The 14,339-nt window shown below is 38.5% G+C and overlaps 2 protein-coding genes across 2 annotated transcripts; one reads left to right on the top strand and one right to left on the bottom strand.

Moving 5' to 3' along the window:
* Positions 1 to 372: 372 nt before the first annotated feature.
* Positions 373 to 4,771, top strand: LOC131989452 (uncharacterized). Its single transcript, XM_059354678.1, has 5 exons — positions 373 to 982; positions 1,746 to 1,904; positions 2,684 to 2,758; positions 2,847 to 2,990; positions 4,484 to 4,771. Exons 1-5 carry the CDS (start codon positions 373 to 375, stop codon positions 4,750 to 4,752), a joined length of 1,257 nt encoding a protein of 418 aa, XP_059210661.1. The 3' UTR covers positions 4,753 to 4,771.
* Positions 4,772 to 5,820: 1,049 nt separating this feature from the next.
* Positions 5,821 to 9,504, bottom strand: si:ch211-63p21.8 (kelch-like protein 33). The gene is made up of 4 exons (XM_059354677.1): positions 8,679 to 9,504; positions 7,652 to 8,600; positions 7,374 to 7,544; positions 5,821 to 6,466 (listed from the first exon to the last, which is right to left on the bottom strand). Exons 1-4 carry the CDS (start codon positions 9,436 to 9,438, stop codon positions 5,947 to 5,949), a joined length of 2,400 nt encoding a protein of 799 aa, XP_059210660.1. The 5' UTR covers positions 9,439 to 9,504; the 3' UTR covers positions 5,821 to 5,946.
* Positions 9,505 to 14,339: the final 4,835 nt, after the last annotated feature.

The raw sequence follows: 14,339 nt of genomic DNA, 5'->3' as shown, positions 1-14,339 counted from the left end.
GACTGGATTGGATTGTTTAGAGCACTTTGTGACATAATATACTGTAAGTGAACAATGTGATTAAGTTTCCTTGTCCTCTTGTTTCCTGGTTTAGAGTGACAGTCTATCATACAAAGAAATCTCAGTTCAGCTAAGGACAAAGGGAGCTGCACCTTAAAACCACAGAATTCACCTGCAATCAGTTTTGGTGCAGCTACCTAACTATCGTGTTGTTTCCTTGTTGTTGTGTTTTTCAGTAGCGAGGGACATTCCCGAAATGCAAGAAAATCATTGTCACGAAGGGGCGGTCCCATCTAAGGTAAAAGGAACCTTATTCTCTCTTCTAGGCAGTTCTTGCACAGGAGCCCGAACTCTGCAGACTGGGAAGTAAAAATGGTCACCAAGGTGGTTTTGCTTCTCGTTTTATTCGGAGTTGCATCTTCCAATCTCCTGGACAGACGGAGGTGTGACCCGGAGCCAAAAACGAATACACCAACTGTTTGCTTCAACTTCAAAAACATAAACCACCTGGCTGCTAACCAGACAGGACTCAAAAACAGACAGGAGATGCTTGAGAGATCAGTGGCTAACCTTTCAAGCACAATAAATGAACTTTTAAGTATGAAAACACAAACGGAGATGGAATCCAGAGGTAGAGAGACACAGCTCGAGAAGCATAAAGTTGACATCGCCAGCCTGAAGAGAGAAGTTCAAGAACTGGTGAAACATCGGGAAAGAGAAGGGGGAAACTTCAGCGAGATCGAGCAGAGGCTTGATGCCACTGAGAGGCAGTTAAGGGAAAAAAAGGCCAAGCTGGAAAACCTGGAGACAGAAACTGAGGCTGCGCTGAACGACACACAGAGACTCCTGAAGCTGTATAAGGATCAACTGTCTCACCTGAACTTGACGGCTCGGGAGATCGAAGTCAAAGTCGAAGCCCGGCTGGATGCCACGGACACAAAGCTTGAAGCTCAACTGCAGAAAATACAAAACAACAGTAAAGGTAATATCAGCCATTTACTTACATTTCACTCACTATGGCCTTGTGTTTCACTGTAATATATAAAGTATATAAGTCCTGCAGCTCTATGGAATCAGCACAATCATGGCTAGAAGTTGGAACAACTCAAAAATATCTTTTGTGCAGAATAACACAGTTATAATGACATAAAGAAAGAAAGAAAACTTCTCTAATAAATATTTTTTTTTAAAAATGGAACAAAATGGAATTTATTTATAAAACACTTTTCCAGGTGCCCACAAGTGTCATAAATATTGGGGGGAAAAATGGTTTTCCACATGCAATATATATTGAACTATTTACATTTTTCCAGCCTCTTCTGTCCTCTCCCCTCAGCTCTGTGTATCAATCAATCAATGTCTTCAGTGTCTCTGAAGAGCAGAATTTAATCTTTTTAACAGGATCTAGTTATTACAAACAGTTTATTTTTTAAGACATTTTAAATGAGACATGGAGAATAAAGTGATTTTGACAGAAATATCACAATTTTAACCCTGGTCACTTTTTCTAACGGGAACTTTTGTAACCCATGATCTCTTCAAGGACTTTCGTAAAAGTTCAAATTCAGCTAATAATTCCTGTTTTTACAGTTTCTTTCTATGATAAATTGTATAATTTTGGCGATCTTTTAAAGAAAATATACATTGGGTTCAGAGTTTTCTCACTTCAACATATATAGTAAAAAAAATGTCATGAATTTCATGTTAAGAAAATGTTAATGCTCTGATTTTCCTTCTGTTCCAAGCCTTGAGCACAAAGCTGAACGAACAGAAAGCTGAAGTTGATGGATTTAAGGTGGATACTGCCATCAAATTCAGCCATGTTGACAAACAGCTGAAGACACAAAAAGCTGCGGTGGAGCAGCAGAAGTTTGACGTTGAGAATCTCAAGAACGACTCTGCAGGTGCATGTGAAGCTTATCCCATTTAACCCAAAATACTTTTCCTGTTGAAAACTAATCCCTTAATAAACGCTTCACAGTTTGTACTCTGGAACAAAAGTACACTGTAAAAAATAATCTGGCAGCAAAGGTTGCCACACACGTACCTTTAAATAACAGTAAATAACTTGAAGCTACTTTACAGATAAATACAGAATAAAAATACAGATAATATATATTATTTATGTGAAAAAACCTTAACCTTGACTTAAGTTCCTTTTAAAAAAAAAAAAAAACCTCTAATTTGACGGCAGGTGTTGGTAACTGTTGCTACCAGACTTTTTACCAGTTTGTTTGTTTTTACATTAAATTAAAAATATTTATTGTATAAAAAAACCCCCCAGAAAGTTACCTTAATTTTACATTCATCAATATGACCTGTATTTTTTAAACATAGAATTTACTGTAATTTAACATTTAAGACCATTTAGCAATTGAATAATACTGTAAAAAAAACTACAATGTCCAATTATACTTATTCAAAGTTTTCAGCTTCCATTTATGCATAATATTAGTTTTTAAAAAAAGAAAAGAAAAAAAAGAAAAAAAGTAATTTACTTTTTTTTTTTAATGCCATTTGCACTTAATGTACAAACCCCCCCAAGAAAAAACAGTGTAAAATAAATAAAAATATATGGTAATAAAAAAAAATGTTTGAACAGTGTTGATGTTTTTCTCATAAGTGAAATGTAAAACTGCATGTGAAAACACTATTTAAAATGATTACCTCTTTCTGTTAAAAGGAATGAAACACAAACAAACAAACACAACACAACAAAATGAACTCAAACTAGACGTGGACAGCCTTAAAGCAGAAGGTAAGGGCAGCTCGTTGTAACAGTAAGATAGCCAAAGATGCTAAAAACACACGAGTGTATGTAACAATGCTTGCTTTACTTTCTTTAGTCTATGCCAAGGTGGCATTTTCTGCAACTGCAACTGAAGGTCGTGATGTGTTCATGACTGGACCCAACCATGCCTGCACCAGCTGCTCTGTCATCTTTAACAAAGTCTTCACAAACATCGGGAATGCCTACAACAAAAATACAGGTTTGTTCTACACATAAAACATTTAGAAAACTGACCAATGTGAGTAGATAAACCCCAAGATGTTTACTCACTGTAGCCTTGTGTTTCACTGCAATGCATAAAATATATATAAAATCTATAAGTCCTGCAACTCTATGGAATCAACACAATCATGGCTAGAAGTGTGAACAATTTAAAAATGTTTTGTGCTGAATAACACAGTTATAATGACATAAATCATAAAAAATAAATAAAAACGCAAGTTGTATTCCTCAGATAAATCATTATTTTTAAAAAATGTGACAAAATGGAATCTAGATATTCAACAATTTTCCACATGCCCACAAGTGTTTATATATGCTACATTTGAAACTTTTTGCATTTTTACAGCCTCTCCTGTCCTCTCCTCTCAGCTCTGTGTAAACAGATTTTCAGTGAATATTTGTCACGTGACCGTTGGTCTCAGCAGAATCAATCATGACTTCACAGTGTCTCTGAGGAGCAGAATTTAATGTTTTAACAGGATCTAGTTATTACAAACGCTTTATTTTTGGTGATGTTTTAAATGAGACGTGTAGAATAAAGTGATTCTGACAAACATATCACAATTTTAAGCTTTGTTTTGGTGACTTTTTCTAATGGAAACTTTTGTAACCTATAATCTGTTCAAGGACTGATGGGAAGATACGATTTTGCAGTTAATGCCTGTTTTTACAGTTTCTTTTTTTACAGTAAACGGTGTGTATTTGGCAGTTGCTTAAAGAAAACATACATTTCAATGGTGGGGTTCACCATATAATTCATATAATGAATGGAACCAAATTACGACAGTTTTTTATGGTCATTCCATAGCAAAAGCCACCTAACAACACCTCTAAAGCGCTCCAATTTATATTGTATTGTTTGTGAAGCTCTGGCCAGGAGAAAGAAATATGAAGCAGGCCAAGAAATCATACTTAACCCTGTAAAACAGTGAAAATTAGTTTTCACACAAACAAATAAGATCCAACACGTTAAGTATCGAGCTTTAGATGTGTTGCTAGGTGCATTTAGTTCCTTTCCAACAGATGTATGCTGGTTGTTTCTCCCAGTGATCAGACTTTATGCTAAGCTAAGCTAAGCTAAACCAAGCTAATCGGCTGATAGCTTCATATTTAGCAAACAAAAACAGGAGCTAAATTTTCTCATCTATCAAAGAACAAGACAATGATTATTTGTACGGCTGTCATTGACTAAAGAACTTCTTACTGGACTTCATATGATACGAATTTGTCAACTAATTAATTCACCAGAATTACTACTATAACATTTATTGGCTGAAAAAAAGCCATTCAGCATGAAAAAAACATAAAAAAAGGACTAATCTACATTTAGAAATCTTCATCTAAGACAATTAGTCAGCAAACCAGCTAAGAGCGGGAAGCCCTAGTTATTTGTGCTTTCTTGTGTCAAAAAATGTATGAAGAAATATCAAAAAATGATGTGAAATCACTGGATTTTTTCCTCTGTTGCAGGCATCTTCACTGCTCCGCTGAACGGCCTTTACCACTTTACGTTCATGACGTTTGGCTACAACAAACACATGTCAGGAGCCATCCTGCTGAAGAACGGGCAGCATGTGGTGAGCACCATGGACTTCCCCAGCACGGACAGCAGCGACACCACCAGCAACACGGTCATCCTCCAGCTGAACGTCGGAGACACCGTCAACATCAAACTGTGGCAGGGCGGAAAAATACACACAGGCGTCTTCACCGGGTTCCTCCTCTTCCCAACAGCTTAGATCATGGGGTTGAGAATGTGAACAAGGTTTTTACTCATGCTGTTCACTTATTAACATATCATATTAAAACGCAAAAATATAAGGATGTATTGTTTAACAAAGGGTAGAAGGTTTAGAGAGTAACAATTACTACTATTTACTGTCAATCATCAATCAAAAGCACCTAAAACTATATAGTTGTATTGAGGAATATTGTGTAAAATGCATTATTATTATCTTCTCTGGAATTTATTTTTTCTATTTTTATTTCTATAGTCTTTTACTGACAAAACTATCATTCTGGTTCTGCAATAAAACACCAACTTTTTTAAAATATTGGTAAAGTTGTGTCAAGTAGTACATTTAAAAAATAATGATGTTAATGCATGCATTATAATTTAAAATATATTTTAATACAAAAAATATTAGAGCATTTTGAAGTTGAAGTTGATGTTGAAGTTATATATATATATATATATATATATATATATATATATATATATATATATATCACCTATTCTTCAGAATTGGTACAAATCATGCCCAACCACAAAAAAAAAACATTATTACTGTTTACTGTTACTTCAACACACTATTTTTTATATTTTTCTTTAGAGGATTTATGTATGTGAAAACATTTTTTTTTAAATATATATTTTTTTAACTTATAAACCTGCAACGCCCATGTCCCAGACAAGAACTGATAATATAGATAATAGAAAACTAACAATACCTACTGGTAATATAGGTGTAAAAATGCTCAATTTTTTTTTGTATTAAAATATATTATTTTAAATTAAAATGTTGGCCCAGCAAAGTTGTGTTCCAAATTTTTGACTAAAATGTATCGAAAATGTAATTATATAGTATATTTCATTTATAATATTTTATTTTACTTATTTTTTTAATTTTCATTATTCAATTAACCAAATTGTAACTGGGATTGTATGTTTGTTCCTTGTCCTGTTTTTAATTTTTAATTATTTTATTTTATTCAAATAAATTCAAATTCAAGAAATAGACACAAAATACCCGTGTTTACAACAGCCATTTTGAACTTCAGCAATTTATACCACATCTCTGAGGATACAACTGTTTTTTAGTACATTTTACAGTACAAACTACATTTGCAAATGATACATAACATTTTGAGACTAAATCAAACCGAAAATGTCTGTCAGTTTTAAGATAAATATCACGTTGACCAGCCAGTTACTAAAGTCTTAAGTGTTGGGGCAACCGGAGCAGACCGGCCCGTATGTCAGTAACCGGCCCCGACAGCTTGCTCATCTTCTCCCATCGCTGTATGCTGGGATCGAACCGGTGAACCAGTCTCGACTCGGTGTAGTCGTCCTGGCAGTATCCTCCCAGTACGTAGACCTTCCCCTCCAGGACGGCTGAGGCTGCGCCCACGTGGGGAACAGGCAGCGGGGTGAAAGTCGTCCAGGAGTCGGCCGCAGGGTCGTACACCTCGCAGGCTTGTTGGTCCGTGTAAAACTTCCTCAGGTTACAAACGCCGCCGGCGACGTACAGACGGCCACGCAGGGGCTCCATGCAGTGTTGGGCCCGGTCATGAGCCATGTCTGCCAGGTAGGTGGTTCCTCTCTCCGGATGGTACAGGAACATGGAAACCAGACACACGTACTTACAGTCGAAACCTCCAGAGATGAAGATTCCTCCGTCTGAGACAGCGGCAGCGTGGCCGCTCAGAGCCTGGTCCAGGGGCTGGACGAAGCTGGGAGACAGACACAGGGGTGCAGTGGAGGCGTAGAACAAATACCAGCAGTCCTATGTTTAATAGGTGTGTTCCCGACCATTTTGTAGTAGAACCTAATTTGTCAAGTCAGTGTCATTTTTTATTTAATTATTATTCATTATTTGGTCACTAAGTCCCTTGTTCAAGCTTTATGTCGCAAGAGTAGAAGTCACTGAGGTCATCAGATTCATGTGGACATCAATAGTAAATGATACTGAAAATAATTAGTTCAATCATTCATTCTTCACCCAGTGCTGAGATGCAGCTATATAACAAAGCTGACAGACTGAATGCAAGACATGTTTTCACAATAAGAGGCCTGATGTAAATTACTTCACAAGAAGCATTTTTGTTTTAGAGACATTACATGAGTTTTAAAATATCTTTAATATTTTTTGGAGGTTTTTATTTTTGCACATAGTTAAATTAAAAAGATTATACAAAATACATTTTGCAATAACAGGAACAGATTTGTATTGATAACCAAATTTACTTAAAAGATTGCTTGTGTTTAACTAAGCCATACAGATTGTATTATGTACATTGCGAAAATACAATTTATTGTCCTATTGGTAAATAAGTCAATTTTTAAGTTAAGCCCATTTATTATTTTTTGTAAAAAAAAGTAAAAAACAACCTCAAGTGAGCGTAAAAAATTGTATAAACATTTTCAAAAGTTTGATCGTGTTTTGGTGTTTCCATCAAGCATTTCTTGTGCAAATCTTCCTAACGCACAGAGAAATGTATTGATTAAAACACAACTCATGGCTCTTCTTTTAAATGTTTTGCCAGATTGATGTGCATGTTTCCCTTTGAAAAATAGCATGAAATATTAATACATCTTGCCCCAATACTAAAGGGTCCATACTGTCATCAGTCTTCTTACCTCCAGGAGTCGGTTTCTGGGTTGTACATCTCGACACTGTCTACGTTGGTGTTGATCTCCATATCTCCACCAATGGCATAAAGACGCTCCTCGTGTACCACCAAGGAGAAGCTGCTTCTGAACTCCTGCATGTCAGCCAGCCTCTTCCAGCTGTCCAGCACAGGGTCGTAACTAGCATGTGTACAAGATAGAAAGAGGTGAGATCTCAGTTGTGCATCTGTTTGAAGATATACGTTATTGAAAGTGAGAGGAGGATGTTTGTGCAGGTTTTTTTTAACCTGTAGGCAGATTTCATCATGTCATTCTTGGTGTAGAAGTAACATCCTCCAGCTACGTACAAGCTTCCCGACATTGCTGCTACTCCGTGCCTGAACTTTGGCTTGTCTGGCATCTCCCCGAGCCTCCTCCACTCAATCTGCTTCATCAACCCTGTCCCACTCTGGAGGGAGTTTGCAAACCAAAGCTCCCTGCTTGGTATGCGCTGACCCATATCTGGGTTTAGCTGATCTCCCCCAACCACAACCAGAACGTCCTTTGGGTGTCGGACCCGGCACTGATCCTCAGTGTTTGAATGGCTGAAACCGAATTCTTTGAGTGCTGAACTGTAGAGGTCCACCTCCTTGTTCCCGAAGCACTCCATGCGTAAGTTAATGGCTCGCACCTCCCTGAATTCTCGAAAGGTCATGAGAGGGAATCGGACTCCGGTCATCAGAACACCAGCCTGGCCCAATCTCCCCTCAGGATCGGCTTCGATCCAGGAGATTACAGCTCGGAAAACAGCCAACTCTGACGGAACGCACAAACCATCGGAGCGCAGGATGTCCAGAAGCTTCTCTGCCGGAAGGTCCTGAAACTTTGGCGTCACCGACACATCCCAGAAGTTCCTCAGCACGAAGTCATTGGCTTCCTCAAGCAACTCGGACATGTCGTAAGCTTCAGCAAAAGACGCCACATCCAGACAGGAGCTCGCGTCCATTTCCTGTTGCATGAAGTCGAGGCAAAGTGAGAGGGCGGGCTGGAACTGAAGCTGGAGGGCCGTGCAGGTGATCTCGAAGACGCAGTCCCAGCTAAGCGGAAGGGTCCCGCTGTAGGAGCAGTCGATCAGAGCCTCCAACTCAGAAGCTAACAGGAAGGGAAGAGCAATACAGGTCTGATTGGATTCCCTCATCCTGCAGGTGAACATGCCACGGAAGTACAAACTGCTTGCCGCCAGAACGACTCTGTGGACTGGAGAAAAAAGAAGAGTTCAGGTGATCAAACAATGTCAAACAATCGTCACCAAGATACCGACAGATGTCTACCAACCGTGGATTAAAGCTCCGTCCACATCCAAAACCACGTCACAGCCAACTCTGTCCGCCCACATCTGTTTTATGGACTCAAGAGTGATCTTTACTTGCTCAAGGGTTGAAATCTTTCCCTCCTCCTTTTCAGCTGCTCTCAACTTCTCCTCTCTGTGGCAGAACTCCAGTACTCTAGGGACCCCTAGTGCTTGTGCCGCAACTATAATCGAGGGTACGCTGTCTTTGTTCAAGGTCAATACAGCTCCGGTGTAGGCAAACTCCAAAACTGCCTGTAGCCCAACTTGATCGACCCCAGGACCCAGAGACAATGACCTCCTTTGGACTTCTAGATCCTTACCATTGTCTGGTCTTTCAACCTTGAGCCTCTCTTGAATGAAGGAGCTGACAGCAGCGAGGACAGTGGAGTGTACCTCAAAGCTGTTCCCGTCTTCGGTGGTCAGAGTCAGGTCCGTCAGAAGAGACGAATCCCAGATTTCCTTCAGGGCCATGAATGCCTCTTTGGGATAGGTTTCACTGCGGTATAATCGGATATTATCCCCGAATGCGTCTTCGCTCACCTTGACTTCTGGCCCTTCTTCCTTACCCGTCCCAGTCGTCAGCCCCATCCTGGAGTCATTGTAAGCCACGATCCACCTCAGCTCACACTTGTCCCGTTCTAGGCCTTCCTCGCCACCTTCTTCGATCACTCTTTTTCTTTTCTCCTTGTCTCTCCTCCATCGCTCTTCCCACTCCAGTGGCAGGTAACGACTGTTGAACTCCATGTAGGTGGCTAGGGTCGACTACAGTGGGATTTTACATTACCAAAGACCCAAACTGACCACTCTCGTCTTGATTCATTTACTGCTCTTACTTTCTCCTATTTGCTTTTCCTCCTCTCACAAATTTTTCCATCCCACTAAATCCCCTCACTCACTCTCTCTCACACTCAACTTTTACTCACTACATAATCAAGCAGCTATTCATAGCTACTGGGTCAGAGAGATTCAGTTTCAGCTGAATCTTGGCACTCACTCCGCTAACATGAGAGCTCTGGAAGAAACAAACAAACTAAAAAACAAAACAAAAAAAAGGTATATATTTTTTTTCTTTTTTCTCTTATGAATGTTTACTGTTATAACAGTAACAGTATAACAGATATTTACTGTATATTATCCATATGATAATATACACTAAATATCCACTATTGAAAATATACATCTGTAGAATAACTAAAGTTAAAAAAAAATTAAAATGTAAATGTAGTTGTAATAATTTTATAAAAAAACTTATTTTATTTTTTACATTAGTTTTAAGTTTTACTGTAAGAAAACAGAAAGCTGCCTTCATTTTAAATCCTGGAATAAGATGTGTATTTTTTTTTTTACACAATATTCACTGTAATTTAACACTCACACAATTGAATAATATTGCGATAATAATAATAATAATAATAATAATAATAATAATAATAATAATAATAATAATAATAATGTCCTATTATATTAATTTACATTTATTTCAACTTCCATTTTATGGTTAATATTTCTAATAAAAGTACTTTACACATTTTAAGGAATTTGCACTCAATGTAGTAAAAAAAAGAAAGAAAGAAAAAACATGTCAAAAATACAGTAAAATTCTTGAACCTTACCTCATGGTAAAGGTTATCAAGGAAGTAAACAGAGATTAAAAGTTTTTAGTTTATTGGAGTCAATAAAAAGGAAGGTGGAATACTTCCCCAGTAGTGGCCTTGACTTAAATAGCAGTGAACAACAAACACATCTCAAAGAGCCATAAGGAAACTAGCTTTGGTTTATGTCTGATAACAAAATGTTTGTGCTGTTACTTCTATCAATGATTATTGGTGATTGCCCCGAGTCACGTTTTACAGTCACATGTCAGGTGCACAATCCTGAATAATAAATGAATGAATTATGCTGATGTTAATCTAGAGCAGGGATGGGCAACTGGAGGCCCGGGGGCCACGTACGGCCCGCACCCTCACTTGAAGTGGCCCTCAGTACAACTACATGCATTTGAGCATGAAATCTTAAAAGTGCAGTGTAAAAATGCACCAAATTACAATTACAAATTACAAATGAATGTTGGTCTGCTGTTCTTGCACAGAAAAAAAAAGAAATCACAGTTAGTGGTTATATTTTATTTGCTTCAAACCTCTTGTATTCCTATTTATACTGTTATACGTGCATTTGAGCATGACATATGTTAAGTTACTGCACTGTAAACATATCCAAAATTGAAGTTTCATCATATCTGGTTAAGTGAAAATTGTGGCCCCCTGCAGCATTTAAGTTGCCCATCCCTGATCTAGAGTATGTTGGATTTTTTATATGTCCTAAAGGATTTGCAAATTATTGCATTCTGCTTTATTTACGTTTTGGTACTTAACTTATATCCAGAATGAGACATCCATTTGATGCTACATGCTGGCAAGTATTGCATTCATTGTAATTGTAACACCATTAAAATATAATTGCAGTAGAAATGCACTTAAACATAATAGCATTTTTTAAATTATTATTATTATTTATTTATTTTCCTAATAAAGCAAAGGCCAGAAACACAACAGAAAAAAAATCAAGTTGTGCAAGTGAGATAAAAAACAATCTCAATAAGAAATAATTACAACAAATACAAATTAATAATTATATTAATAATTAATACTTCCCCACTAGTGACCTTGACTTAAATAGTAGTAAAATAACAAGTGCTGAACAACAAACACATCTCAAAGAGCCATAAAGAAACTAACCAGTTTCCTTATGGCCATAAGGAAACTAGCTTCAATTTATTCCTGATAACAAAATGCTTGTGCTGTTATTTCTGTTAATGATTATTGGTGATTGCCCCGAGTCACGTTTTAAAGTCACATGTCAGGTCACACAATTATGATAAAATAAATGAATTATGCTATTGTTATTTGTTATTTGAGTGTATGTTGGATTTTCTTCAACAAAAAAAAAGATCCCGTAATTTCTAACAAAAAACTTCTGTGCTCTTGTTCAATCACCTCATGATTTTACCCACTCTGTGACCCAGGTACACACACACACACACACACACGCACACACACGCACGCACACACACAAATATTACGACTACTACTACTACTACTACTACACACACACACACACACAATAACTACTACTACTATTATACTACTACTATACACACACGCACACACACACACACTACTACAACACACACTACTACTACTACTATGAGGGGTATTTTATGCCAGCACACTATACTTAAACGCCTAAAACACGTCGCCTGTGCCAGCATAAAGTCTGATTAATAGGCGTGCTTACAGACACACGTATTGCGAGTACACCAGATGACATGGGTGACGGGTGAAAAGTGCCACGAGCGAACGTAGTGGACGCCTGTGTGTGTGTGTAACGCGTGTACGTTAACAGTGTGTTACTCTGTGTAACAGTTCAGCTGTTACACAGAGTCTCAGCTTCATATGGTATTGTTTATAAGAAAGCACAACTTACAGATGAACTCCAAGCCCCCACAGAGCTGTCAGGATATTTCTATTATTTTCAGGCCAGTTTTTATTTTCTTGTTAACGAAATCTCTCTCTCTCTCTCTCTCTCTCTCTCTCTCTCTCTCTCTCTCTCTCTAGGTTTGAATGATATCGAATTGATATTTAATGATAGCAAGGGTGAAAGGGATAATTAAAATAATTTCAGCTACTTAAAAATAGTAGGCTAATAGTAAAGTGCAACGCTCACAGCCAGTTCCCAGCTTCGCGCGCGGACATACAGTTCATAACGCACCAGCTGTAATTAGGTAGGTTTACCTGCCTGCAGAAGCCGTAATCGCTGTCACCCCTGAATATTAAGTAGCCATGCGGACCTATCTAATGAATATTCAGTAGCCATGTGGACAGCAGTCCGTTCACAATATGATTCCATCGGACCTTATATCTACACTGTTTAACCCAATTCGGCACTTATGCACAGTCCCATTATGTTTTACAGACATTCGTAGTTAACTAATGAGGTAAAACATTTTGTTTAAGCTGCATTTTGCTGACTTTCACTCCTAAAACAGGCTAATTAAGCCTCCGGTTTTGGCCGGAAAAACGTTAAGTTTATCTGGTACGTACGAGATAGTCTTTCTCTTCATCTATAAGTTGTGCTTTCTTATAAACAATACCATATGAAGATGAGACTCTGTGTAACAGCTGAACTGTTATAGGCTTACACGCGTTACACACACACACAGGCGTCCACTACGTTCGCTCGTGGCACTTTTCACCCGTCACCCATGTTATCTGGTGTACTCGCAATACGCGTGTCTGTACGCCTATGTAGAATTGTACTTAACAGTCACGCGGGTCTTCATGTCACGTATTTGAGGCGTAGTTCACCCGTCACGCAGCCGTCACGTAGGCGTATGTGCAACAACGCGTGTACAGCGTCTGCGTGACGCCTACGTGACGCCTGTCTGTCCATTGAAAGTGAATGGAATTTACACGCGCACGTTAGACGTTTGATGTCATCGCATAGGCGCTGTACACGCGTTTTAGTATAGTGTGCTGGCATAAAATGCCCCTCATACTACTACTACTACACACGCACACACACACACACACACACACACACACACACACACTACTACAACACACACTACTACTACTACACACGCACACACACAAATATTACGACTACTACTATACTACTACACACACACACACACACACACACACACACACACACAATAACTACAACTATCACACACACACACACACACACACACACACACACACACACTTCAATTAAATCGGAAACTGTACAAAGAAAATAATGTTAACAGTAATAAACTTCTTTGTTGTGAACACACACTCTATATTTACAGCAACCCAACTGGTTTTTGGAAACAGGTTCTTACTGCCAGAGAGTGTTAATGGACCTGACTGGAGAATTAGCACCAAGATTCACATTAACAGATGGAAATTTTCCATCCCCATTTTCTGTAGATTTGGTTACAGTTTGCTCTACATTTGGATGGAAGCCTGGCTAGTGTCAGGCATGCATTTCTACTCTAAACTTTATATAAACGCGTGTACTTTGACTTTAATCATAATCATGACGTCGTAATTCAATAAAAACTCCTGAACAACAAACAGCTATGAGGAAATAAGATAAAGTTTATTTGCTCATCTGGTGTTTTTGCAGCAGCTTTGATTTATGCATCGCTTCTCTGAAACAATTATTAACTTCGACTTTCTTGTCCTATAAATACGGATCCTTTTCACTGTCAGTAAACAGCATTTTCAACACATCTCTAGAGAGTACCTTAAGAGCTGGAGAATGGAGAGACTCGCAGTGATGATGGTTGTGTGTCTGCTGGCTGGTCTTTCTGGATGCCAGGCGCAAGTTGAGGACAATCAGATGGCAGAGCTGACAGACAAGAGTGTAGAGAAAGAAGGAGAGAAAGAAGAAGCACGAGCCGTTCTGGAAATGAGCCCAACAGCAGCTGAGCCGAGCTCTGAACCCACCATCTACACAGCGCTGAAGCAGCTGGAGGCTCTGGAAGAAAGGCTCGCCGCTAACGAGAGAGCTCTGGAGGAAACAAACGAAAAGCTGGAGGCCAGTGAGAGGAAGGTGTCTGCACTTGGCAGCACAGTGACCCAACTGAGTGCATTGCG

The sequence above is a fragment of the Centropristis striata genome, chromosome 17, assembly GCF_030273125.1.
Source record: "Centropristis striata isolate RG_2023a ecotype Rhode Island chromosome 17, C.striata_1.0, whole genome shotgun sequence".
NCBI lineage: Eukaryota > Metazoa > Chordata > Actinopteri > Perciformes > Serranidae > Centropristis > Centropristis striata.
The sequence above is the reverse complement of the archived record's forward strand: the minus strand, read 5'-3'. Positions and strand labels throughout refer to the sequence as shown.

Bases quoted from the DNA above. Each gene is read 5' to 3' on its own strand.
- LOC131989452 (XM_059354678.1), top strand. From the start codon at position 373: ATGGTCACCAAGGTGGTTTTGCTTCTCGTTTTATTCGGAGTTGCATCT. The intron at 2,759-2,846 runs GTAAGGGCAGCT...TACTTTCTTTAG, and splicing joins GGACAGCCTTAAAGCAGAAG to TCTATGCCAAGGTGGCATTT. The intron at 2,991-4,483 runs GTTTGTTCTACA...CCTCTGTTGCAG, and splicing joins TGCCTACAACAAAAATACAG to GCATCTTCACTGCTCCGCTG.
- si:ch211-63p21.8 (XM_059354677.1), bottom strand. From the start codon at position 9,438: ATGGAGTTCAACAGTCGTTACCTGCCACTGGAGTGGGAAGAGCGATGG. The intron at 8,601-8,678 runs GTTGGTAGACAT...TTTTTTCTCCAG, and splicing joins GGACGGAGCTTTAATCCACG to TCCACAGAGTCGTTCTGGCG. The intron at 6,467-7,373 runs GTAAGAAGACTG...TCTGTCTCCCAG, and splicing joins CCAGAAACCGACTCCTGGAG to CTTCGTCCAGCCCCTGGACC.